The sequence below is a fragment of the Scyliorhinus canicula genome, chromosome 17 (genome assembly GCF_902713615.1).
Source record: "Scyliorhinus canicula chromosome 17, sScyCan1.1, whole genome shotgun sequence".
Taxonomy (NCBI): Eukaryota; Metazoa; Chordata; class Chondrichthyes; order Carcharhiniformes; family Scyliorhinidae; genus Scyliorhinus; species Scyliorhinus canicula.
Window position 1 is genome coordinate 103,425,703 of NC_052162.1, and position 27,847 is coordinate 103,453,549.

General features: G+C 47.4%; 2 protein-coding genes across 2 annotated transcripts in view; both read left to right on the top strand.

Moving 5' to 3' along the window:
* Positions 1 to 24,051, top strand: part of LOC119951493 (zinc finger protein 850-like) — a 68,913-nt gene extending 44,862 nt beyond the window's left edge. Inside the window, exons 6-9 of the mRNA XM_038774703.1 lie at positions 5,272 to 5,483; positions 16,225 to 16,407; positions 21,058 to 21,151; positions 22,596 to 24,051. Of these exons, the coding sequence (XP_038630631.1) occupies positions 5,272 to 5,483; positions 16,225 to 16,407; positions 21,058 to 21,151; positions 22,596 to 23,925 (1,819 nt within the window). The 3' untranslated portion in view covers positions 23,926 to 24,051. The remainder of the gene's footprint in view (positions 1 to 5,271; positions 5,484 to 16,224; positions 16,408 to 21,057; positions 21,152 to 22,595) is intronic.
* LOC119951424 lies at positions 102 to 4,422 on the top strand. The gene is made up of 2 exons (XM_038774598.1): positions 102 to 3,312; positions 4,003 to 4,422. The coding sequence occupies exons 1-2, from the start codon at positions 136 to 138 to the stop codon at positions 4,402 to 4,404; spliced, it is 3,579 nt and encodes a 1,192-aa protein (XP_038630526.1). The 5' UTR covers positions 102 to 135; the 3' UTR covers positions 4,405 to 4,422.
* Positions 24,052 to 27,847: the final 3,796 nt, after the last annotated feature.

Below are 27,847 nucleotides of genomic sequence, written 5' to 3' on the forward strand. Positions count from 1 at the left end.
GGGCCGGTGAACCATCAGAGTTTCGCATAGAGAGGCCCAGAGAACCCCGAAATGGTAGGACAGTACGTACAAATAACAGAAACCGCAGAGCAGGAACCTATAGTTAATGTTAGAGTAGGCGGGATCGAGGTCCCCATGATGATAGACACCGGCGCCACGTGTACGTGCATACAAACGAAATATGCGGATCACCTACCATTGTCAAACCGGTTTGTAAAAACTGTGGGGTTCTCGGGGAAAATAACACTAGCTCGAATGACGACGCCGGTGCCTGTTACCATTGGAAACAAAACTACCCATGTACCTGTTTTAGTATGTGATAAAACTCCTTTAAACCTATTGGGAAGGGATGCAATCCTAGGTCTAGGACTGAAATTAGAATGCACCGAACAAGGAATTGATTTGATGGGAATGTATTCACTTGAGATACCAGGAAAGGAAGGGGTTAATGTATATTGGCTGGGAGATATAGAGGAACAAATTAAAAAACAGATATGGGAAGTTTGGGGAAAACTTATAAACACTTGGGTTCCACAAGCCAAATGGCCGAGAACAGAATTACACAGTACAATGATATTTGATGAAGGGCAGGAACCTGAAATACAGGAGAAATGGGAAAGGGAGGCGGGACGAGAACAGGAAATAAAGTCAGGAAGTATTTTAATTGGACTAGAGGGAGTGGCCCTCGCAATCGTTAGGAATGAATGGATTGACAAATGGTTCTCTGTACCTGGGGCGGAGCCACATGTCACATTGAAAGTAAATCCGGGATATAGATCAAAGGACCTAGGACCAATGGTGTTGAGAGCACAAGACTTAGAATTTGTCCAGACAGACAATGTAGATATTTGGACGTCCAGCGATGGACAAATGACGAAAATAATTTTGGATGTTAAGATGCTTGGGAAACCAAAGCAGATAACAATAGGAGTGCAAAGTGAGAAACAGGAACTGGAATGGAGAGAGAGCTTAGAGCAGGATTTGAACTCCCTCCCACAGGAGTTGTGGTCCAGACAGGACACGGATGTAGGGAGGGTTAAGAACACTAATCCAGTTGAAGTCAGATTAAAGACAGGACGCCAGGGGCCCTATAGGCCACAATACCCAATCAAGACAGAAGCAATTGAAGGAATTAGAGAAACGATTAAGGGATTGATAGAAGCAGGGGTATTAAAGGAAACCCGGAGCAGGTGTAATACACCGCTCCTACCAGTAAAAAAGGCGGACGGAGAAAAATGGAGATTGGTGCATGACCTAAGGGCAATTAATGAGGTAGTGGAAGATATGCCAGTAGAGGTTCCAAACCCTTACACCTTGTTGACAAATATACCACCTGAAAGTAGATGGTTTACTGTAATCGACCTATGTTCGGCATTTTTTAGTGTGCCACTAGCTCAAGAAAGTCAGTATCTCTTTGCATTTACGTACGAGGGGAAACAATACACATACAATAGAATGCCCCAAGGATTTAAACATTCCCCACATGTATTCAATCAGGTGTTGAGAGCAGATTTAGAAGGAATACAGTTGGAAGGAACACTGATACAATATGTGGATGATTTACTATTATGCACAGAAACACAAGAACAATGCAGGAAGGATAGTTTAAAACTTTTGAAAAGACTAGCAGAAGGGGGTCATAAAGTTTCCTGGAAGAAGCTGCAGCTATGCCAGAGAAAGGTAGAATACTTGGGGAGAGAAATATCAGCAGGGCAGAAGGGGATAGCTTCACAGCAAATAGACGCAGTACTAAAAATTCCGAAACCACAGACAGTGGGACAAATGATGACATTTTTGGGAATGACAGGATTCAGTTCAGAATGGGTGGAAAGCTATGCAGAAAAAACGCAGGCACTACGAAAGATAATGAAGGAAGCAGGGTGTGAAGAATTAAAAGCCAAACTAACATGGGATAAAGATGCGTTAGACGCATTTGAGAATATAAAGAGAGAAATGGCACAGGCACCAGCATTGGCTTTACCGACCTATGACAAACCCTTTGACTTATTTGTGAGTAACAGAGAAGCCGGATTTGCTACAGCAGTGTTAACACAGGAAAATTGCAAGGGGAGGCGAAGGCAGACTGTAGCATATTATAGTACCAAGCTAGATGACGTAGCAATGGGATACCCTCCGTGCTATCAAGGCCTGGCAGCAGCTTGGTGGGCGTACGAAAAGGCAGCTACGGTCACAATGGGATATCCGATAAACATACATGTACACCATAAAGTAGCTGAATTGATTGAAAAAGGGAAGTTTGTTCTGACGCCGGCTAGAATTCACCATTTTCAAATGCTGACCACATTCCCGGACATTACGATAGTGAAGTGCAATAGGGCCAACCCAGCTGAATATATGCCATTGCCACATGAGGGAGAGGAGCATGAGTGTGTAAGAGAGACAAAAGTGTTTATGAAACTGAGGAAAGATCTGAAGGCAGATAGGTTAAACACAGAAGAAAAGAGAACGTTGTATGTTGATGGCTCGTGTCATAGGGATTATAGGGGAAATCATGCTGGCTATGCAGTAGTTGAACAGAAAGGGAAAACATTTGAGGTACTGGAGGCAAAAGAATGTGAGCAGCCATGCTCAGCCCAGTTAGCGGAGCTTGCAGCACTGACCAGAGCATGTGAGTTAGCAAACGGGGAAGCAGTGGAAATTTATACTGATTCGGCCTATGCCCACGGGGTTTGCCACCTGTTTGGGGCAATATGGAAGCAAAGGGGATTTATGAAAAGCGGAGGAGGACCAATTCAACACGAAGGTCAAATTAGGGCTTTAATAAGGGCTATGATGGGTCCAAGGGAATTAGCCATAATTAAGTGTCAAGCGCATAAAAAGGGAACGGATAGCATCACACAGGGAAATACCAAAGCCGACAAGGCGGCTAAAGAAGCGTCAGGATACATTGAGGCTACGATAGCCCCAGTAGAAATAGCAAGGCCGCACCCAGGGCCAGGTGTGGGGAATATCGAACCTCAAATCACATTAGAAGATGTGGCACAGTTACAGGAAGAAGCCCCTGTAGCTGAAAAAACAATGTGGAAAGATAGAGGAGCACTACAGGGACAACATGACAAAATATGGCGAAATGGGGAGGGGTTGGTCATAGCACCCACATCATTACTAACCGTACTAATTAGTGAAGCACATGGAGTGGATCACTGTGCAAGAGGAGAAGTGGCTAGGAAGATTAAGAAGGAAGGATTCTGGTCACCATACCTGCAAAACTCAATTGACTATATACTAGGTCTGTGTGAGGTGTGTGCTCAGAATAATATCAGGAAGGGCATTACTGCCCCAATAGGGCATATACCCATTCCCGAAGGGCCGTTTAAACATCTATGCATGGACTATGTGGATATGGGAAAGGTGGTGAGGGGGAAAAGATACATGCTAGTGATTATTGATAGATTCAGCAGATGGATAGAAGCAACGCCATCCAAAGATCAAGGATCTGGAACGGTAATTAACTTCCTGTCAAAAGAAATTATCCCAAGATTTGGCATACCCATGCAATTAAGTTCAGACAATGGATCTGCTTTTATAGGGAGGGCACTGAGAGAGACACTCTCAGCACTCCGAATAAAGCAGAAGTTTGGATGTGTGTATCATCCTCAATCCCAAGGAATGGTGGAGAGAGCAAACGGAACCCTCAAGGCTAAAATAAGCAAGATTTGCAGCGAGACAGGAAAAAACTGGATAGATGCTCTGCCATTGGCTCTAATGCAATACAGGAGTCAGGAAAACAGAATCACACATTTAAGCCCACATGAGATGATGACAGGAAGAGTAATGCCGGTGCCAAAGATCGGGGGAGCAGGGGGCCCCGCGTTGGAGTGTTTAGATCAGGACACAAGAGAGTATGTACGACAATTAACTTTTATACATAGAACTATTTTTGAACAGGAAAAGGCCAAGGAGGAGGAGAGCCCTGCAACGGAACACCAGATCAAACCGGGAGATCAAGTATACATCAGAAAGTTCCGGAGACATTGGCATGAACCCAGACGAGAAGGGCCGTTTGACGTCACCAAAGTATCTCCCACGGCGTTGCAAGTAGAAGGCAGTACACTGTGGTATCACTTGAACCATTGTACCAGAACGGTACCCGGGGTAGGGGAGAGAAGGGAGACTGAAGATAGTGGCAGGGCGGATAGAAGTAGCAGCGAGGAAGAGATAGCACTACACGAGGAGAATCGTGAGGAGGAGGAGCAGAGCCAAAGTAGAACAGAAATAGTAGCGGATGATGAGAGTGGTTCTGTGCATGAGCTGGCTGATGATACACATGCCCAGCTTGAGCCTGTTAGTCAAGGTGCCGAGGGAGGTGAGAACAGGGAAGGGGCCTCGTTCCCCACCTGGGACTTGGAAACTATTTCCCTTGGGGACTTCCTTAACTCATAAAAAAGGAATGTGGGATGCAGAGGACACAGGGGTGCAGAATCAGGAAGGTAGAGTATTAAGACTAACAAGACGTAGACGATTAGTGAGTACGAATACTGTTTGGGAGAAAGCAACAAGAAACAAATGGTGGAAATGGGCTGAGTATACAGGTCAGAAAAACAGTGAGGGGAAAGATTGTGTGGTATGTGCATCAGAGAGACCTAACACCCAAGTAATTGATGTACCATGGGGATCAGGAGAATGTAGAACCATGCGGCAAATCTGGAAACAGAAAAATTGCCGTGCACACACCACATATACACAGACATATAAGACAGGGACTAGGACGCTCACGTATGAGACGATAAACTGTTCAGGATCCGCATGTATTGACCTTTGTAAAGGGCAGCCGCCGATATGTCCCTACGTGTGTGTCCTGCTTGCTGGGGTAAAAAAGGGCATGTACAATAAAGCCCACAATTGTCCAAATTGGCCAAGAGCGGCAATGGACGCGGCCCCAAAGGAATGGAGGGTGCAGCCTGACTTACGAATCCAAGATTGTTATTGGAGGGGGAGCAGCACGGGGAGTAGTTTGGGACACTACACAGGAGAGTGTGAAAGAATTTGGAATATAACTGACGCCCGTAGTTTGATCATCCCAGTTGATGGGGGATCGCCACCCCCTCCTTATGTATTAGACTATCAAGTAAACCAACTGGCCGATCTCTGGTGGCTTTGTGGCCCGGAAAAAGGGCTGCTGGCACACTTACCACTGAATTGGACGGGACTGTGTGCCCGAGTTATGTTGGCCCAGAGCACTGTAATACTGCCGGTGGAAAAAGTAATTAAATCACGAAAAGTTAAGAGGGCATATACCCCTGACCCTAGGATACAACTAGACGCAATCGGACAGCCCCGAGGCATTCCGAATGAGTTCAAAGCTAGGAACGAAATAGCTGCAGGGTTTGAATCCATCTTTGTTTGGATCACACCCAGCAAAAACACTGAGTGGATCAATTACATCTATTATAATCAGCAGAGGTTTATTAATTATTCGAATGATGCCCTGGAAGCATTGGGAGAGCAGTTGGATGCGACCAGTAAAATGGCATGGCAAAATCGACAGGCATTAGATTGGCTCCTGGCAGAGAAAGGAGGGGTCTGTGTTATGTTTGGAGACCAGTGTTGCACATTTATCCCTAACAACACTGATCCAGAGGGGTCATTTACACAAGCCATGAATAAGTTGAAGAATCTTAGGACAGAAGTGAAAGAAAATGCTGGGTTTGGGCATGAGGCATGGAGTTGGTTGGATAGAATGTTAGGAAGATGGGGGGCATGGTTTGCCAAAGCTGGAGCTGTAGCAATCACAATCATAACCGTTCTAGGATTCATATTTTGTTGTTTTCTACCCGCCCTGAGATCCTTCCTTACCAGAGTTGCAGCACGGCAGATGATGGTGACAAGCAGCTCACGCTCACGAGGAAAAACAGAGGAACGGGAAAACCTTGAGCTGCCTCCGATGAGTGGATTCACCATGACCTTGGTCGAGATTGAAACTCATCACTCTGTGAAAGGACTATAATAATGGAAGATCGCTTTGTAACAACACTAGCACCTGGCTGAAATCCGCACGAGACTAGGAGAACTTAGTCTGTACACAGGAATCAGTCTTTTTCCCTTCCCTTGGCAAAGGTGAGAAGGTTTTTGGCTGATGACTGTCAGGAGCAGGCAATCTGGGGGAGCAACCCAAGAATCTGAACCTGGATAGATCGATTATGATAAAGATGGAATAGGGACATTGATCCCTGACCAAATTATTCGGCTCCTCCACATTGCCTGCAAAAAGTGATTAAAATAAAATGTAAATGGGATCAAGCAAGGGGATTATTTGAGCTTGGTAATTGGTATGAGGCTAGGGAATAGCCTCAAAGGGGGGACATGTAAGGGAATTTGTACTGGATATTGTATGAGTTAGGTATGAAGTTCAGAATCATAGGTTTTAGTGAAATGACAAAGTAGATTTAGGTGAGAATGTAACCTAGGGTAACCTCGTGTGACCTAATGTAATCAAGTATAGTTAATATACCTCGTGTGACCTAATGTAATCAAGTATAGTTAATATGATTAAAGCAGAAGACCCAGAAAAGTAGTATAGCATTTACTAATTAACAAAGACAAATAATAGTCACTTGGGAGAACAATGAATACGGCTCAGTGGCTCAACTTAATGGTTGACCATAAATAATGGCCATAAAAAGACAAGAATAGAGTGAGCATGTTTTTCTGTACATTCGGCCTAAGTCAGCAAAACCACGATTGTTTCACAAGCAGGGAAGTTTACACAGGAACAAGATAAGGACAAGAGTTATAACCACCATGGTTTAAGAAGCAAAGAGAGGAAATAGGGAGCGACCAATCTCGAATGGGACAGATAAAGGGCCAACTAAAAACAATGGTGGCCAAAGCAAGGGCAGATTGGAAAGCAAGATAAGAGGGCTGTAAAGTAAGATAAGAGTTTGAGATATGGAGTTGAAATGTACATAAAAGACAGTAAGCCCTGAGGCTCGTCGGATTGTTCCGGACATCCCAGCTTTGTTTTTCTTGTGCGAGGAAAAATAAAGTTCACTGCTTGAAAGATCGCTTCTCAGACTCTCGGTGTTTTAATCGGTACGAACAAATTGTCGTCCTGGGGAACCACGACACTTGTCATTAATCCAGGTCTCCACACTCGGAGGTCTCGCATCTTTCCACTGCAGCAAGATCCTCCGCCGGGCTACTAGGGACGCAAAGGCCAAGACATCGGCCTCTTTCACCTCCTGCACTCCCGGCTCCACCCGAACCCCAAATATCGCGAGTCCCCAGCCTGGCTTGACCCTGGACCCTACCACCCTCGACACCGTCCTCGCCACCCCCTGCCAGAATTCCCCCAGTGCCGGGCATGCCTAAAACATATGGGCATGGTTCGCTGGGCTCCCCGAACACCTGACGCACCTGTCTTCGCCCCCAAAGAACCTACTCATCCTAGATCCGGACATGTGGGCCCGGTGCAGCACCTTGAACTGGATGAGACTAAGCCTCGCACATGAAGAGGAGGAGTTCACCCTCTCCAGGGCGTCCGTCCATGTCCCCTCCTCAATCTGCTCCCCCAATTCCACCTCCCACTCAGCCTTCAGCTCCTCTACCGACGCCTCCCCCACCTCCTGCATTACCTGGTAGATGTCAGACACCTTCCCATCCCCGTCCCACATCCCCGAAAGCACCCTATCCCTTACCCCGCGTGGGGGCAGCAAAGGGAACCCCTCCACCTGTCGCCTAGCAAACGCCTTGACCTGAAGGTACCTGAACACATTCCCCGGGGGGAGCTCAAACTTCTCCTCCAGTTCACCAAGGCTCGCGAACCTCCCGTCAATAAACAGGTCTCCCAACTTCCTGATGCCCGCCCTGTGCCACCCCAGGAACCCGGCATCCATGTTCCCTGGGACAAACCGGTGGTTCCCCCGCAGCGGGGCCTCCACCGAGCCCCCCACTTCCCCCCCTGTGTCGCTTCCACTGCCCCCAAATTTTGAGGGTGGCCGCCACCACCGGGCTCATGGTGTACCTCGTTGGAGGGAGTGGCAACGGAGCCGTTACCAGTGCCTTCAGGCTCGTGCCTCCACAGGACGCCATCTCCATCCTTTTCCATGCTGCCCCCTCCCCCCTCCATTACCCACTTGCGTACCATAGAGACATTAGCCGCCCAATAGTACCCAGAGAGGTTGGGCAGCGCCAGCCCCCCTCTATCCCTGTCCCGCTCCAAAAAGACCCTCCTTACCCTCGGAGTCCCATGCGCCCAAACAAATCCCAGAATGCTGCCTAAAAAAGGCCCTTGGAACAAAAATGGGGAGGCACTGAAACAAAAACAAAAACCTCGGGAGCACCGTCATTTTAACGGACTGCACTCTACCCGCCAACGACAACGGCAGCATGTCCCACCTTTTAAATTCCTCCTCCATCTGCTCCACCAACCTAGTAAAATTGAGCTTGTGCAGAGTCCCCCAGCTCCTAGCCACCTGAACCCCAGGTACCTAAAACTCCTCACTGCCCTCTTTAGCGGGAGCCTGCCAATCCCCTCCTCCTGATCGCCCGGGCGTACGACAAACAGCTCACTGTTGCCCAGGTTCAGTTTATATCCCGAGAAACGCCCGAACTCAGCAAGAATCTCCATCACCTCCGGCATTCCCCCCACCGGGTCTGCTACATACAACAGCAAGTCGTCCGCATACAGCGACACTCGGTGCTCCTCCCCACCTCGCACCAAACCCCTCCACCCCCTCGACTCCCTGAGAGCCATGGCAAGATGCTCTATTGCCAGCGCAAAAAGCAAGGGGGACAGGGAGCACCCCGCCTCGTCCCACGGTGGAGCCTGAAGTACTCGGACCTCCTCCCATTTGTCGCTACACTCGCCATCGGGGCCTCGTACAGCATCCTCACCCATTTAATAAACCCCACCCCAAACCCGAACCTCTCCAACACCTCCCACAAGTACCCCCACTCAACCCTGTCAAAGGCCTTCTCCGCATCCAATGCCACCACAATCTCTGCCTCTCCTTCTGCTGCCGGCATCATTATCACATTTAGTAGCCTTCGCACGTTAGTGTTCAGCTGCCTCCCCTTCACAAAACCCGTCTGATCTTCATGTATCACCCCCGGCACACAGTCCTCTATTCTAGTGGCCAAGATCTTCGCCAGCAACTTGGCGTCTACATTCAGCAGTGAAATCGCCCTGTATGAACCGCACTGCAAGGGGTCCTTATCACACTTCAGGATCAGGGAGATTAGTGCCTGAGACATCGTCGTGGGCAGAACACCCCCTTCCCATGCCTCGTTAAAGGTCCTGACCAACAGGGGGCCCAGCAGGTCCGCATATTTCTTATAAAATTCAACCGGGAACCCATCCGGTCCCGGCGCCTTCCCCGGCTGCATGTGGCCAATCCCACTGACCAGCTCCTCCAACTCGATCGGCGCCCCCAGTCCCTCCACCTGGTCCTCCTGCACCCTTGGAAATTGGAGCCTGTCCAAAACATTCTCCATTCCCCCTCCCACCGCCGGCGGCTCCGACCGGTACAGTTCCCTATAGAAGTCCCTAAAGACCTCATTGACCTCTGCCCCCTGCCGCACCACATTCCCATCTCTATCCTTCACTCCATCAATCTCTCTAGCCGCGTCCCGCTTACGCAGCTGGTGCACCAGCATCCTGCTCGCCTTCTCTCCATACTCATAGACCGCTTCCTGCGCCTTCCTCCACTGTGTCTCCGCCTTTCTGGTGGTCAGTAAATCAAACTTGACCTGCAAGCTACGCCGTTCCCCCAGCAATCCCTCCTCTGGGGCCTCCACGTACCTCCTATCCACACTCAACAGCTCCTCCACCAGATTGTTGGGTTACGGGTTACGTGGGTTTGAGTAGGGTGATCATTGCTCGGCACAACATCGAGGGCTGAAGGGCCTGTTCTGTGCTGTACTGTTCTGTGTTCTGTGTTCCTCTCCCCCCTCTCCCTATGGGCTCGGATGGAGATCAGCTACCCCCTAATCACTGCCTTCAGAGCCTCCCACACCATCCCCACCCAGACCTCCCCAGTATCATTGACCTCGAGTTACCTCTCGATGCATCCCCGAACCCTCCTACACACCTCCTCATCAGCCAACAACCCCACGTCCAGACGCCAAAGCGGGCGCTGGTCCCGCGCCTCCCCCATCTCCAGATCCACCCAATGCGGAGCATGGTCCGAAATCGCAATAGCCGAATATTCGGCCTCCTCCACCCTCAGGACCAGTCCCCTGCTCAAAACAAAGAAATCAATGCGGGAATAAACCCTGTGCACATGGGAGAAAAAGGAGTACTCCCGAGCCCTCGGTCTCCCAAACCTCCAGGGGTCCACTCCTCCCATCTGGTCCATAAACCCCCTCAATACCTTGGCCGCCGCTGGCCTCCTGCCTGTCCTTGAACTAGAACGATCCAGTAGGGGATCCAGCACCGTATTGAAGTCCCCCCCCCCCCCCCCCCCCATGATCAAGCCCCCCACCTCCAGGCCAGGAATGCTGCCCAACATACGCCTCATGAAACCAGCATCATCCCAATTTGGGGCGTACACATTAACCAACACCACCCTCTCCCCCTGCAGCTTACCGCTCACCATCACATATCTGCCGCCACTATAAGCCACAACCTCAGACGCCTCAATCGCCACCCTCTTCCCCACCAGGACCGCCACCCCCCGGTTCTTCGAGTCGAACCCTGAGTGGAAAACCTGCACCACCCACCCCTTCCTCAGACGGACCTGGTCCGCCACCTTCAGGTGGGTCTCCTGGAGCATGGCCACGTCCGCCTTCAGCCCCTTCAGATGCGAAAACACCCGGGCCCGCTTAACCGGCCCATTCAACCCCCTCACTTTCCACGTAATCAGCTGGATCGGGGGCACCCCACCCCCCTCCCCTGTCGACTAGCCATAACCCATCAACTGCTCGCCCCTGGCCATCACCACTTCGGCCCGTTTCCCACGGCGATAGAACCTCACCCCGACCCCCCCGAACTCCTCCCTGGTCAATCCCGCAGCAACCCCGTACCCCCCCCCCCCCCCCCCCCCCCCCAAGGCTAGGACCCCTCCTAGCCGCGACTCTCCCTCCACTGTACTCCCGTGAGCCAGCTGACTTCTGCTGACCCCGGCAGTTCCCGCTCTAACTCCGACCCCTCCCGATATGAGGTCTCCCCTGCATCAGCTCCTGGGCACCGCTTTGGCGCGGGAAACCCGGTCTCGTAACCCCGCCCCTCACCACCAGCTCCACCCCCTCATCCCGCAGCACAGGAAACCAGAGAAAAGCCCGCACTTTCACACTGCCCCACCCCACCAATGCTTTCACACTGCCCCACCCCAAACCGCAGTCCCAACCCAACCACCAACTCCGTACAAACAAAGACACAGATCAACCACAAACCCCAGTACCCCCCTTAGAACACAGAACCGTAACCCACATCGTCCGAAAGCGAGAGAAAAAACAAAAACAAACAGAATAACCCGCTACAGCATAAACAATGATACATGAATAGAATAGAAAAACTCCCACAGCCCCCAATCTCTAGTTCGAGTCCAGCTTTTCAGCCTGCACAAAGGCCCACGCTTCCTCCAGGGACTCAAAGTAGTGATGCCGGTCCTTGTAGGTGACCCACAGGCGCGCAGACGGCAACATGCCGAACTTCACCTGCTTTCCATGGAGCACCGCCTTCGTCCGGTTAAACCCGGCTCTCCGCTTGGCCACCTCCGCACTCCAGTCCTGGTAGATACGCACTACCGAATTCTCCCACTTACTACTCCTCACCTTCTTGGCCCATCGGAGAACACACTCCCGGTCACTGAACCGATGGAACCGCACCAGCACCGCCCGCGGGGGTTCATTCGCCTTAGGCCGCCTGGCCAGCACTCTATGGGCCCCCTCCAGCTCCAGGGGCAGATGGAAGGATCCTGCCCCCACCAGCGAGTTCCACATCACGGCCACATAGGCCGGCAGGTCCGGCCCCTCCAGCCCCTCCTCGAGGCCCAGGATCCGCAGGTTCTTCCTCCGTGACCGAAGCTCCATCTCCTCGAACCGATCTTGCCACTTTTTATGAAGTGCCTCGTGTATCTCCACCTTCCCCACGAGGGCCGAAACCTCCTCGTGCTCAGAGGCCTGCTGCTGCAACTCGAGTATCGCTGCACCCTGGGTTGTCTGGGTCTCCAGCAGCTTACTCGTCGTCACCTTCAGGGATTCCAACAACTCCCCTTTCAGCTCCGTGAAATAGCGCAGAAGGGCCGCCTGCTGCTCCTCAGCCCACTGCCTCCACTCCTCAGGGGCTCCACCGGCCGCCATTTTGTCCACCTTCCCCCGCTTTTCCAGGGGAGCTGCTGCCGTTTTTTTCCTCACCCCACTTCGAGTCCGAACCATAAATAGAACATAGAACATAGAACAGTACAGCACAGAACAGGCCCTTCGGCCCTCGATGTTGTGCCGAGCAATGATCACCCTACTCAAACCCACGTATCCACCCTACACCCGTAACCCAACAACCCCCCCCCCCTCTTTAACCTTACTTTTTAGGACACTACGGGCAATTTAGCTTGGCCAATCCACCTAACCCGCACATCTTTGGACTGTGGGAGGAAACCGGAGCACCCGGAGGAAACCCAAGCAAAATCCCGGGGGGTTTTGCTCCAGACCCCTTTATCCACTGGGAATCGTCGAATCAGCACCGTTTGGGGCCCTTAAAAGAGCCCACAAGTCCTTTTAAAGCGGGAGCTGCCGAACGTGCGGCTTAGCCACAACCGGAAGTCATCTATCTCTGTCTTAAAGACACTCAGTGATTTGGCCTCCACAGCCTTCTGCGGCATGGAGTTCCACAGATTCACCAACCTCTGGCTAAAGAAATTCCTCATCTGTTTTAAAGGATTGTCCCTTTAGTCTGAGATTGTGTCCTCTGCTTCTAGTTTTTCCTACAAGTGGAAACATTCTCTCCACATCCACTGGATCCAGGCCACGCAGTATCTTGTAAGTTTCAATAAGATCCACCCTCATTCTTCTAAACTCCAACGAGTACAGACCCAGAGTCCTCAACCATTCCTCACACGACAAGCTCTTCATTCCAGGGATCATTCTTGTGAACCTCCTCTGGACCCTTTCCAACCAGCACATCCTTCCTTAGATACAGGTCCCAAAACTGCTCACAGTACTCCCAATGGGGTCTGACCAGAGCCTTCTACAGCCTCAGAAGTACATCCCTGGTCCTGTATTCTCGCCCTCTTGACTTTAATGCTAACATTGCATTTGCCTTCCTAAACCTGTTGGGGCAGCAGGGTAGCATGGTGGTTAGTATAAATGTTTCACAGCTCCAGGGTCCCAGGTTCGATTCCCGGCTGGGTCACTGTCTGTGTGGAGTCTGCACGTCCTCCCCCTGTGTGCGTGGGTTTCCTCCAGGTGCTCCGGTTTCCTCCCACAGTCCAAAGATGTGCGGGTTAGGTGGATTGGCCATGCTAAATTGCCCGTAGTGTCCTAATAAGAGTAAGGTTAAGGGGGGGGTTGTTGGGTTACGGGTATAGGGTGGATATGTGGGTTTGAGTAGGGTGATCATGGCTCGGCACAACATTGAGGGCCGAAGGGCCTGTTCTGTGCTGTACTGTTCTATGTTCTAACTGCCAACTGAACCTGCACGTTAACCTTGAGAGAATCGTGAATAAGGACTCTCAAGTCCCTTTGTGCTTCTGATTTCCTAAGCATCTCCCCATTTAGAAAATAGTCAATGCCTCCATTTCTCCTTCCAAAGTGCATATCCTGACACTTTTCTACATTGTGTTCCATCTGCCACTTCTTTGCGCAGTCGCACCGTTGGGTCCTGTGAAGACTTAATTACCTGCAAAGACTTGCATTCAAAGTATCATCTTGCATCATTGGCTTTGTCCAAATATGCTGTGTTTGTGTAACCTATCTCTTCACTCACCTGATGAAGGATCTGTGCTCCGAAAGCTCATGATTCCAAATAAACCTGTTGGACTTTAGCCTGGTGTTGTAAGACTTCTTACTGAATAAAATAAGGAAGATCAGCTCGGATTTCAGAAGGGAAATTTGCTTTTAACAAACTTGCAGGAGTTTTTGATTCCAGGGATGGTGGGACTGTCGTATGGGGCGAGATTGACTAGGTTAGGATTGTTCTTGCTGTAGTTCAGAAGAATGAGGGGGGATCTCATAGAGACTTATAAAATTCTAACAGGACTAGATAGGGTATATGTAGGGAAGATGTTACCAATGATGAGTGTGTCCAGAATCAGGGGTCACAGTCTGAGGATTCAGGGTAAACCATTTTGGACAGAGATAAGGAGACATTTCTTCACCTAATGAGTGGTGAGCCTGCGGAATGCATTACCACAGGAAGTAGTTGATGCTAAAACATTAAATATATTCAAGAGGGGGCTAGATATAGCATTTGGGGCGAATGGGATCAAAGGCCATGGGGAGAAAGCAGGATTAGGCTATTGAGTTGGATGATCAGCCATGATTGTGTTAAATAGCAGAGCAGGCTCGAAGGGCAAATTGGCCTCCTGCTGTTTAGGAGGAACTTCTTCACCCAAAGGGTTGTGAATCTATGGAATTCCTTGCCCAGTGAAGCGTTGAGGCTCCTTCATTAAATGTTTCTAAGGTAAAGATAGATAGTTTTTTGAAGAATAAAGGGATTAAGGGTTATGGTGTTCAGGCCGGAAAGTGGAGCTGAGTCCACAAAAGATCAGCCATGATCTCATTGAATGGTGGAGCAGGCTCGAGGGGCCAGATGGCCTACTCCTCCTAGTTCTTATGTTCCTATCTTTGATCTATATGTAACAAAGAAAGTTGATGAGACCAGTATTATTGATGAGCAAATGAACTTCTAAAAGGCATTTGATAAAATGGCATGTAACACAATCATCTCAGCAAAGTTAAAGGCCACGGGTCAGAAGCAGCATGGATACGAATTTGATTGAGTGACAGAAACAAAACATTGCACCCGAATCCATGCCTTATCCCCTTATAATAGTGGAAAATTCATGTTGTGATACGGATCAAGTAAATCAGCTTTGTTTCAAACACAGTGTGTCCTGTCCTTGATTTCTGTAAAAATGTCCACAGTGTGTTCCCCACAGCATTTCTTCCACCTTCGATGTCAGAATGGAGCACCACATCTAGAAACCTGGTACAAATTTAAATTTGAATTGTAGCCATCTGGGATGGCTACTTCCAACTAGGTACAGAGAAACACGCAAAGCCTGGCAGGTAAAATGGACAAGCCAAACCTCAGGCAGGCTCAGAGCCTCAAATGCATATTCGTAAGCAAGAAACAGAGACGGTATCGAAACTCCATCCAATTAGCATGTTAATGGGGCCGATTAGCATTTGATGGCCCATCTTCACCAAAACAAAGGACTGATACTCCAGCAACCGGGACAGTACCAGACATTTCGGCGCCACTCCCTGTTCAAGGGAAACGCAAACAACGGGGTCAGTGACTGCTTGGGACATGCCCAGCCATCCAGATCCCCGCCCACTTATTGGTTAAGGAATCGAACGGAGTGATCAGGGATCACCCAATTAGTAAGGCCCAAATCGAAGGACCACCCAAAAGAGCGCGAAAACCCCCTGGGTATAAGAAGAAAAGTTCACCATATGTTCGCTCTCTCTTGGTCTTGGTACCCCAGTCACGGCCATCGCCAATTGCAGCAACACCACAAGCAAGTACAAGTTCAACGCTCGCTACCAGATGGATGAGCCCAGCTGAGCAGCAGTTACTCCTTTGAACCTGAGAGATCCAGAATTGAACAGTGGCCACAGTTTTCTGACCTAAGCCAGGTGCCCAAAGTTAAGTACAGGTTGTCTTAGTCGATAGGTGTAGTTAACTACTAGTGTTTATGTTGCATGACTAATTGTGTTTAAATAAAGTACCTTTGACCTTGAACTAACTAACTGGTGTTTGGATTTTTGATCGATAGCTGGTGGAAACTTGTGGTGGTATCATTTGATACCTGGTGACTCTAAGCATTCGGACATAGGAAACATAGAAAGAAGGGCAAAGTCACCGATTGCAATAATTGGAACAGAGCCACAGAAAAGACAAAGTAAAAGAAACTCACAACAGAACCCATTGTCAAACACATTGAACAAAATGTGAACATGTAAACAGATCACATCAAATAATTAGCAAAAACCTTTGCGGGGATACAAGGGAACTACTTTCACTCAAGTGAGTTATGATCTGGAATATACTGTCCAAAAGATTCAATAGTGACTGTCTAAAGTCAATTGTCTCTCCAGTTAAACGGAAAGGTTTCCAGCATTCTGCGGAGAAGGGCAGGGGAGATGGACTGACTGACACATCTTTCGAAGGTGACACTAGCTCTACAATGCAACTCTATATTGCGAGGAGACCATCTGATGTCCAATTCATTGAAAATGAAGAAACATTCCAACACTCTGGATTTTTTCAAATCCTGACAGGTATGTTCCTTCTTTTGAAATTCCACTTCCATGTTCCGTGGGCGCAGATGGTGCTGGACAGAGAGAGCAGCAAACCGGTTTCAGAGAAGGTTTGTTCAAGGCTTTTCCTTAATATGGGCTTCCTGCTGAGCATATTCTAGGACCCCAGTGTGCTTTCACAGTGCTGGAGAATTTCTGATTGTGTCACAGGACCATTAAGAACATGAAGAAGTCGTTCAGCCCATCAAAGCTGTTCTATCATTCATTCGATCAGGGCTGATCAGTATCTGAATTCCACTTACTAGCCTTCAATAAATACCCCTTGAAGCACTTAGTGACCAAACTCTCTCCACCTCAGACTTCAATGCTCCAAATTCTGTGATTAAAATGACCCTCAGCATCCATAACCTTTTGGGGGAGAGAGTCCGCATTTTAACTCAATTTGGTGTGAAGATGCTCTGCATGATTGTATTTTTAAACTGCTATGCTCTAAATTTAAGATGATGTCCCCTTATTATCGATTTCCCCACCAGAGGAAATAATTTCTCTGTATGTTCCCAATTGGCACATCAAGCAGATTTGTGTGATTCTCTTTAATCCAGACATGGGTGCAAATTTCATGATTCGGAACATGGGGATGTCCTTGATGTACAATGAGCACCCAATTGCAAAGACCCAGTGAAGAGTCTGGAAAAAAATACCGAGATTGCCCACGTGAAAGTGACATCAAGTGTAAAGGATGGAGGGAGGAGAGGGATAAGGTGCATGTTCCCTTATTCATTTCCCTGCCCCATTTGTTTTCTCTCTTTCCACACATAGATTAGAACATAGAACGAAGAACATCGCAGTACAGGTCCTTCGGCCCTCAATGTTGCGCCGACCTGTGAAACCACTCTAAAGCCCATCTACACTATTCCCTTATCGTCCATATGTCTATCCAATGACCATTTGAATGTCCTTAGTGTTGGCGAGTCCACTACTGTTGCAGGCAGGGCATTCCACGCCCTTACTACTCTCTAGTGAAGAACCTACCTCTGACATCTGGCCTGTATCTATCTTCCCGTAATTTAAAGCTATGTCCCCTTGTGCTAGACATCACCATCCAAGGAAAAAGGCTCTCACTGTCCACCCTATCTAATCCTCTGATCATCTTGTATGCCTCAATTAAGTCACCTCTCAACCTTCTTCTCTCTAACGAAAACAGCCTCAAGTCCCTCAGCCTTCCCTCATAAGATCTTCCCTCTATACCAGGAAACATTCTGGTACATCTCCTCTGCACCCTTTCCAATGCTTCCACATCCTTCCTATAATACGGCGACCAGAATTGCACGCAATACTCAAAATGCGGCCGCACCAGAGTTTTGTACAGCTGCAACATGACCTCATTGCTCCGAAATTCAATCCCTCTACCAATAAAAGGTAACACACCGTACGCCTTCTTAACAACCCTCTCAACCTGGGTGGCAACTTTCAGAGATCTATGTACATGGACATTAAGATCTCTCTGCTCATCCACACTAACAAGAATCTTACCTTCAGCCCAGTACTCTGTATTCCTGTTATTCCTTCCAAAATGAATCACCTCACAGTTTTCTGCATTAAAATCCATTTGCCAACTCTCAGCCCAGCTCTGCAACTTATCTATGTCCCTCTGTAACTTGTAACATCCTTCCACACTGTCCACAACTCCACCGACTTTAGTGTCATCTGCAAATTTACTCACCCATCCTTCTACACTCTCCTCCAGGTCATTTATAAAAATGACAAACAGCAGTGGCCCCAAAACAGATCCTTGTGGTGCACTACTAGTAACTGGACTCCAGTCAGAACATTTCCCATCAACCACCACCCTTTGTCTTCTTCCAGCTAGCCAATTTCTGATCCAAACTGCTAAATCACCCTGAATCCCATGCCTCCGTATTTTCTGCAATAGCCTACCGTAGGGAATCTTATCAAACGCTTTACTGAAATCCATATACACCACATCAACTGCTTTACCCTCATCCATCTGTTTGGTCACCTTCTCAAAGAAATCAATAAGGTTTGTGAGGCACGACCTACCCTTCACAAAACCGTGTTGACTATCTCTAATCAAATTATTCCTTTCTAGATGATTATACATCCTATCTCTTATAAACCTTTCCAAGACTTTGCCCACAACAGAAGTAAGGCTCGCTGGTCTATAGTTACCAGGGTTGTCTCTATTCCCCTTCTTGAACAACGGGGCAACATTTGCTATCCTCCAGTCTTCTTGCACTATTCCTGTAGACAAAGATGACTTAAAGATCAAAGCCAAAGGCTCAGCAATCTCCTCCCTAGCTCCCAGAGAATCCTAGGATAACTCCCATCTGGCCCAGAGAACTTATCTATTTTCACTCCTTCCAGAATTGCTAACACCTCCTCCTCGTGAACCTCAAGCCCTTCTAGTCTAGTAGCCTGTATCTCAGTATTCTCCTCGACAACATTGTCTTTTTCCTATGTGAATACTGACAAAAAGTATTCATTTAGCACCTCTCCTATCTCTTCGGACTCCACGCACAACTTCCCACTACTGTCCTTGACTGGACCTACTCTTACCTTAGTCATTCTTTTATTCCTGACATATCTATAGAAAGCTTTCAGGTTATCCTTGATCCTACCTGCCAAAGACTTCTCATGTCCCCTCCTGACTCTTCTTAGCTCTCTCTTTAGGTCCTTCCTAGCTAACTTGTAACTCTCGAGCGCCCTAACAGAACCTTCATGTCTCATCTTTACATCAGCCTCCTTCTTCCTCTTGACAAGTGTTTCAACTACTTTAGTAAACCATGGTTCCCTCACTCGACCACTTCCTCCCTGCCTAACAGGTACATACTTATCAAGGACACGCAGTAGCTGTTCCTTGAACAAGCTCCACATTTCCATTGTGCCCATCTCCTGCAATTCCCCCCCCCCCCCCCCCCCCCCATCCGATGCACCCTAAGTCTTGCCTCATCGCATCATAATTGCCTTTCCCCCAGATATAACTCTTGCCCTGCGGTATTTCCCTATCCCTTTCCATCACTAAAGTAAACGTAATCGAATTGTGGTCACTATCACCAAAGTGCTCACCGACCTCCAAATCTAACATCTGTCCTGATTCATTCCCCAGTACCAAATCCAATATGGCCTCGCCTCTCATTGACCTATCTACATACTGTGTCAGGAAACCCTCCTGCACAAATTGGACAAAAATGGACCCATCTAAAGTACTCGAACTATAGCGTTTCCAGTCAATATTTGGAAAGTTAAAATCCCCCATAACTACCCCGTTACTTTCACTCCTATCCAGAACATCTTTGCAATCCTTTCCTCTACATCTCTGGAACTTTTCGGAGGCCTATAGAAAATCTCTAACAGGGTGACCTCTCCTTTTCTGTTTCTAACCTCAGCCCAAACTACCTCAGTAGACCAGTCCTCATCAAACGTCCTTTCTGCCAACGTAATACTGTCCTTGACTAACAATGCCACCCCTCCCCCTCCCCCTCTTTTACCACCTTTCCTGAGCTTACTGAAATATCTAAATCCCAGCACCTGCAACAACCATGGGAGATTCATCAGAGACCACAACTGAAGTACATTCCTTATTTAATGGAAGATTCAAATGTTTTAGAAGCAGTTAAGAGAAGGTTTACGAGTGTAATACCAGGAATGGGTGGATTGTTTTATAAGAAATCTCTGGGCAGGTTGGGGTTGTATCCTCTGGCGCTCAGAAGAATAAGAGGTGACTTCATTGAAACATTTGAGACCCTGAAAGGTCTTGACAAGTGGAGAGGTTGTTTCCTCTTTGGGATAATCTAGAAATAGGATTCATTGTTTAAAAGTGAGGTGTCGCCTACTTAAGACAGAGATGAGAACATGTTTTCTCTCAGAGTCAGGAATCTTTGAAACTCCCTTCCTCAAAACAGTGAAGCAGAATCTTTGAATATTTTAAAGGCAGAGCTGGATTGATTTTTGATAAGCAAGAACGTGAAAGGGTTACTGGAATAGGCAGGAATGTGAAGTTGAAATTCTAATCAGATCAGCCATGGTCTTATTGAATGACAAAACAGGATTGAGGGGATGTGGCCTACTCTGGTTCCTTCATAGAATTTACAGTACAGAAGGAGGCCATTCAGCCAATCGAGTCTGCACCGGCTCCTGGAAAGAGCACCCTACACAAGGTTAACACCTCCACCCTATCCCCATAACCCAGTAACCCCACCCAACACTATGAAATGAAAATGAAAATCGCTTATTGTCACGAGTAGGCTTCAATGAAGTTACTGTGAAAAGCCCCTAGTCGCCACATTCCGGCGCCTGTCCGGGGAGGCTGGTACGGGAATCGAACCGTGCTGCTGGCCTGCTTGGTCTGCTTTATAAGCCAGCGATTTAGCCTTGTGAGCTAAACCAGCCCCTAAGGGCAATTTTGGACACTGAGGGCAATTTATCATGGCCAATCCACCTAACCTGCACATCTTTGGACTGTGGGAGGAAACCGGAGCACCCGGAGGAACCCCACGCACACACGGGGAGGATGTGCAGACTCCACACAGACCGCATTTAAATGGTCTCTCCCTGCACTGATCTGATTAGAACTTCCTAATTCGTAACTTTGTATAGCTTTCCCTCTACATTATTTCTGCCTAAATTGACAACATAATTTGATATATTTAGCTGTAATCGGAACCGAACGACAGAATATGATCTTTAATTCAACATTATTGTCTTCCAATGAGCTCCAGAATATGCTCTACCCTCGCTGCAATAGGTAATAGGTATGCGCAGTGCCAGGCCGTGATTGGAGCATGCGCAGTTGGGGCACTAATTGGAGCATGCGCAATTCGAATGCTGGAACGATAGACGCGGTGGTGCTGTATCAGCTTGGAGAGCAGAAGAGGAACTGAGGCAGCGGGTGGGTGAGGGAGAATAAAACCAGAAGGTGAACGCGAAGTTTTCATGATCATTTTCTGTCAGCAGGAAAATACGAATATGAAGGTTCCGTTGCACATTTGTACCGATTTGGTGGCCGCGGCCTTTTCCCCGATGACACACCAGGATTAACTGGCGCCATCTTTGTGTGAGGCAATGTGCAACAGTGCGCATGTGCAGCCGCCATCTTTATGGGGGCCATTGTGCAGCAGTTTAAGCAAATGTGGGGAAAAAATAATTGGGAATTGTTCAGGAATCCGGAATTAGAGGAAGTGAAGATATCTCGGAGGATTGTGATGTTAAAGGAGGTTACAGAGATAGGAGCAGGACCATGGAGGGATTTGAGAGTATGAGAAATTTAAACATTTAGTATTTCTTAATCTGGGGCCGCTGTAGGTCGGTGAACACGACTGATGGGTGAACAAGACTTGGTGCGAGTTAACACACGGGCAGCAGAGTTTTGGATAACCTCAAGATTACAGGGAGGTTGAACGTGGGAGGCTGGTCAGGAGTCCGCTAGGTAATTAAGTCCAGAGGTACCAAAAGAGTTTCAGCAACAGATGAGCTGAGATTTTGGTAGAGTGGGGTGGAAATCGACGATATTGGTGATGATATGGATATGCGGTTGGCAGACCATGTAGGGTGAAATATTTCCACATGATTGTGAGCAGTCTGGTTCAAAGTCAGTCAGCTATCAGGGCGAGGGATTGATTGGCGTCTAAGGAATGGAGTTTGCATCAGGGACTGAAGACAATGACTTGAATCTTCAAAATATTTAAAAGGAGGAAATTTCTGTCTATCCCGTCCTGGATACCAGACAAGTCAGGTCAGTGTGTGACTTGTGAGGGAACTTGGAGGTGACTGTGTTCACATACACCTGCTAAACTGGTCCTTGTAGTTGGTGAATTTTGAGATATTTAAAAAGTGGTCAAGCTGAAGGTAGATAAAATCCCTCTAATTCTCCACCTCTCCCTGCTATTAGTGGGGACAGGATCTTGTCTAGGCCCAGACTGGGTGGCAGGTTCCCTTCCCTGAAGAACATTATGTAAACCAGTTGAGTTTTTACAGCAATCCAGCACCTTTCATGGTCTCTTTTTCCTCGAACTGGCCCCAATGAAATTTCCAGATTCATTCAACTCAATTTCCCAACCTGTTTTTGTGGGTTCTCTCTCACATCCTTTTTTCTTTTTTAAATCAACTTCACAGGGTATTAGAAGGTAAAGATTTGCAGTCAGGAAACTGACACCAGTGATCACATCAAGATCTGACAGTCGCTGAATTTAATGGGAACTTGAAAATCATCGGATTTTGAACATGGAAGGAAAAAGCACCGTTCGCAGTTGGGAGAAACGATATTCGTGTTCTTTGTGTGGACGGGGCTTCAGCCATTCATCTGGCCTGTCGAAACACAAGCGCAGCCACTCTGGGGAGAAACCGTGGGAATGTGGGGACTGTGGGAAGGGGTTCAGTTACCCGTCTGAACTGGAAACCCATCGACGCCGTCACACTGGGGAATGGCCACTCACCTGCTTCACGTGTGGGAAAGGATTTACTGATTCCTCAAACCTTCTGAAACACCAACGAGTTCACACTGGGGAGCGACCATTCACCTGCTCTGTGTGTACGAAAAGGTTTACACAACTATCCCACCTATTGACTCACCAACGAGTTCACACTGGGGAGAGGCCGTTCACCTGCTCAGAGTGTGGGAAGGGATTCAGTGATTCATCCACACTGCTCAAACACCAGCGAATTCACAGCGGGGAGAGACCATTTAAATGCCCAGAATGTGGGAAGTGCTTTAAAAGCTCTTGGGAACTGATGTCCCATCAACGTGTTCACACTGACGAGAAACCTTTCAGATGCTCTCACTGTGAGACTGGGTTCAAACGATTGTCTCAACTCACTGAACACCAGAGAGTTCACACTGGGGAGAATCCATTCACCTGCTCCCATTGTGAGAAGGGATTCGCTCGGTCATCCCACCTGCTGAGACATCAGCAAATTCACACAGGGGAGAGGCCATTCATCTGCTCCGAGTGTGGGAAGGGGTTCACTGATTCCTCGAATCTCCTGAAACACCAGCGAGTTCACACTGGGGAGAGACCATTCACTTGTTCTGCGTGTACAAAAAGATTTAAACAACTATCCCACCTGCTGACGCACCAGCGAGTTCACACTGGGGAGAGGCCGTTCACCTGCTCTGAGTGTGGGTTGAGATTTGCTGATTCATCCACACTGTTCAAACACCAACAAATTCACAGTGGGGAGAGACCTTTTAAATGCCCAGAATGTGGGAAGTGCCATAAAAGTACCAGGGAGCTGATGTCCCATCAACGTGTTCACACTGATGAGAGACCGTTCAGATGCTCTCACTGTGGCACTGGGTTCAGGTGGTCATCTCAACTCACTGCACACCAGCGACTTCACACTGGGGAGAATCCTTTCACCTGCTCCGAGTGTGGGAAGGGCTTCACTCAATCATCTCACCTGCTGAGACACCAGCGAGTTCACACTGGGGAGAGGCCATTCACCTGCTCCGAGTGTGGGAAGAGTTTCACTACCTCCTCCAATCTGCGGACACATCAGCGAGTTCACAAGAAACTACAGTGATTGGGTTTTGCTGTTAATCGTATCGTGGAATCAACCATGTCAATTTTACCTGCTTCTGTGATGTTAATAAAATTCAGCAGGTTTTAATATTATAGATAAAGTCGAATAAATCAGCTTTCTCTTAAAGCAGTGTTTATTTTTAACATCTCTAACACATGTTAGCTTCTTTGTCACTAAGATTGGGACAATCTGATCAGCTGCCTCTGCTGGACCCCTCTCTTTTATTAGCCCCCCTCTCTTTTATTAGCCAACCAGGATATACTGTCTCCAAAGTTTCCTTTGTCTGAACCCTGAACCTGCATCTTTCTCCAGTTTAACTCCCATCTCCCCATATGTTCTCTCCGTGCTTGTTGATAAGACCCACCTCCTGTTCCATTGACCCTGTTTCCACTAAATTATTCCTTCCAAAATGAATCACCTCACAGTTTTCTGCATTAAACTCCATTTGCCACCTCTCAGCCCAGCTCTGCAGCTTATCTTCACCCAACGTCTCCATGTTCATTGACATTGTTATTGGTTCTCGCTCTTCAGGGTCCTGTCCCTGTCCTTCAAATCATCACCACTTCCTTTAAACAATCACTTGACTCTACCATCTGTGCAACCTGTTGCCCTATCTCCAACCTTAATTTCCTCTCCACACCTCTTGTGTTGCCACCTCCCAAATCTGTGCCCATCTTTCCCAGAACTCCATGTGTGAATCCCTCCAGTCAGGTTTCTGCCCTTCCACAATATTGAAATAGCTCTTATAAAGAACAATCCCAGCCTATCCAATCTTTACTCATTGCCAAAATTCTCCAGTCCTGACAACATCCACATAAATCTCTTCTGCACTTTGTGGAGCAGTCACATCCTTCCTGTAATGTGCTGACTGGAACTGTACTCAATTCTCTAGCTGTGCTCTAACTAGTTTTTTATAGTTCTAGAAAAATCGCGCTCTCACCTCCCATTGACTTCAATGTGATAGAAACTGTCAGCATTTAAAAGATATTTACAAATGATTGGAGAGTTTCTTACAGTTGGGAGATTTCTCTGTGTCCACCCGAGGTTAGACAACAGACTTTAAGAATATAAGAACGAGGAGCAGGAGTAGGCCATCTGGCCCCTCGAGCCTACTCCACCATTCAATGAGATCATGGCTGATCTTTTGTGGACTCAGCTCCACTTTGCGGCCGGAACACCATAACCCTTAATCCCTTTATTCTTCAAAAAAGTATCTCTTCACCTTAAAAACATTTAATGAAGGAGCCTCAACTACTTCACTAGGCAAGGAATTCCATAGATTCACAACCCTTTGGGTGAAGAAGTTCCTCCTAAACTCAGTCCTAAATCTACTTCCCCTTATTTTGAGGCTATGCCCTCTAGTTCTGCTTTTACCCGCCAGTGGAAACAACCTGCCAGCATCTATCCTATCTATTCCCTTCATAATTTTATATGTTTCTATAAGATCCCCCCTCATCCTTCTAAATTCCAACGAATACATTCCCAGTCTACTCAACCTCTCCTTCTAATCCAACCACTTCAGCTCTGGAATTAACCTAGTGAATCTCCTCTGCAAACCCCCCAGTGCCAGTACGTCCTTTCTCAAGTAAGGAGACAAAAACTGAACACTCCAGGTGTGGCCTCACTAACAACTTATACAATTGCAGCCTAGTCTTAAACTCCATCCCTCTAGCAATTAAAGACAAAATTCAATTCGCCGCCTTAATCACCTGTAAACCAACTTTCTGTGACTCATGCACTAGCACACGCAGGTCTCTCTGCACAGCAGCATGCTTTAATATTTTATCATTTAAATAATAATCCCGTTTGCTGTTATTCCTACCAAAATGGATAACCTCACATTTGTCAACATTGTATTTCATCTGCCAGACCCTAGCCCATTCACTTAACCTATCCAAATCCCTCTGCAGACTTCCAGTATCCTCTGCACTTTTCGCTTTACCACTCATCTTAGTGTCATCTGCAAACTTGGACACATTGTCCTTGGTCCCCAATTCCAAATCATCTGTGTAAATTGTGAACAACTGTGGGCCCAACACGGATCCCTGAGGGACAGCACTAGCTACTGATTGCCAACCAGAGAAACACACATTAATCCCCACTCTTTGCTTTCTATTAATTAACCAATCCTCTATCCACTACTTTACCCTTAATGCCATGCATCTTCATCTTATGCAGCAAACTTTTGTTTGGCACCTTGTCAAAGGCTTTCTGGAAATGCAGATATACCACATCCATTGGCTCCCCGTTATCTACTGCACTGGTAATGTCCTAAAAAAATTCCACTAAATTAGTTAGGCATGACCTGCCTTTTACGAACCCATGCTGCGTCTGCCCAATGGGACAATTTCTATCCAGATGCCTCGCTATTTCTTCCTTGATGATAGATTCCAGCATCTTCCCTACTACTGAAGTTAAGCTCACTGGCCTATAATTACCCGCTCTCTGCCTACCTCCTTTTTTAAACAGTGGTGTCACGTTTGCTAATTTCCAATCCACCGGGACCACCCCAGAGTCTAGTGAATTTTGGTAAATTATCACCAGTGCATTTGCAATTTCCCTAGCCATCTCTTTTAGCACTCTGGGATGCATTCCATCAGGGCCAGGAGACTTGTTACCTTTAGCCCCATTAGCTTGCCCATCACTACCTCCTTAGTGATAACAATCTTCTCAAGGTCCTCACCTGTTATAGCCTCATTTCTATCATTCACTGGCATGTTATTTGTGTCTTCCACTGTGAAGACTGACCCAAAAAACCTGTTCAGTTCCTCAGCCATTTCCTCATCTCCCATTATTAAAACTCTCTTCTCATCGTCTAAAGGACCAATATTTACCTTAGCCACTCTTTTTTGTTTTATATATTTGTAGAAACTTTTATCGTCTGTTTTTATATTCTGAGCAAGTTTACTCTCATAATCTATCTTCCTCTTTATAGCTTTTTTAGTAGCTTTCTGTTGCCCCCTAAAGATTTCCCAGTCCTCTAATCTCCCACCAATCTTTGCCACTTTATATGCTTTTTCCTTCAATTTGATACTCTCCCTTATTTCCTTCGATGTCCACGGTCGATTTTCTCTCTTTCTACCATCCTTCCTTTTTGTTGGTATAAACCTTTGCTGAGCACTGTGAAAAATCACTTGGAAGTTTCTCCACTGTTCCACAACTGTTCCACCATAAGTCTTTGCTCCCAGTCTACCTTAGCTAGTTCTTCTCTCATCCCATTGTAATCTTTGTTTAAGCACAAAACACTAGTATTTGATTTTACCTTCTCACCCTCCATCTGTATTTTAAGTTCCACCATATTGTGATCGCTCCTTCCGAGAGGATCCCGAACTACGAGATCATGAATCAATCCTGTATCATTACACAGGACAAGATCTAGGACCGCTTGTTCCCTCGTAGGTTCCATTACATACTGTTCTAGGAAACTATCACGGATACATTCTATAAACTCCTCCTCAAGGCTGCCTTGACCGACCTGGTTAAACCAATCGACATGTAGATTAAAATCCCCCATGATAACTGCTGTACAATTTCTACATGCATCAGTTATTTCTTTGTTTATTACCTGCCCCACCATAACGTTACTATTTGGTTGCCTATAGACTACTCCTATCAGTAACTTTTTTGCCTTACTATTCCTGATTTCCACCCAAATGGATTCAATCTTATCCTCCATAGCACCGATGTCATCCCTTACTATTGCCCGGATGTGATCCTTAAATAACAGAACTACACCACCTCCCTTACCATCCACTCTGTCCTTCCGAATAGTTTGATACCCTCGGATATGTAACTCCCAGTCGTGACCATCCTTTAACCATGTTTCAGTAATGGCCACTAAATCATAGTCATTCACGATGATTTACTTTATTCCAAATACGACGAGCATTCAGGTTGTGTTGGTTTTTTTTACCTGTTTTGA

Coding starts and splice junctions, on each gene's coding strand:
- LOC119951424 (XM_038774598.1), top strand. CDS start 136: ATGATGATAGACACCGGCGCCACGTGTACGTGCATACAAACGAAATAT. Junction 3,313..4,002: donor TTACTGCCCCAATAGGGCAT/ATACCCATTCCC, acceptor AGACATTGGCAT/GAACCCAGACGAGAAGGGCC.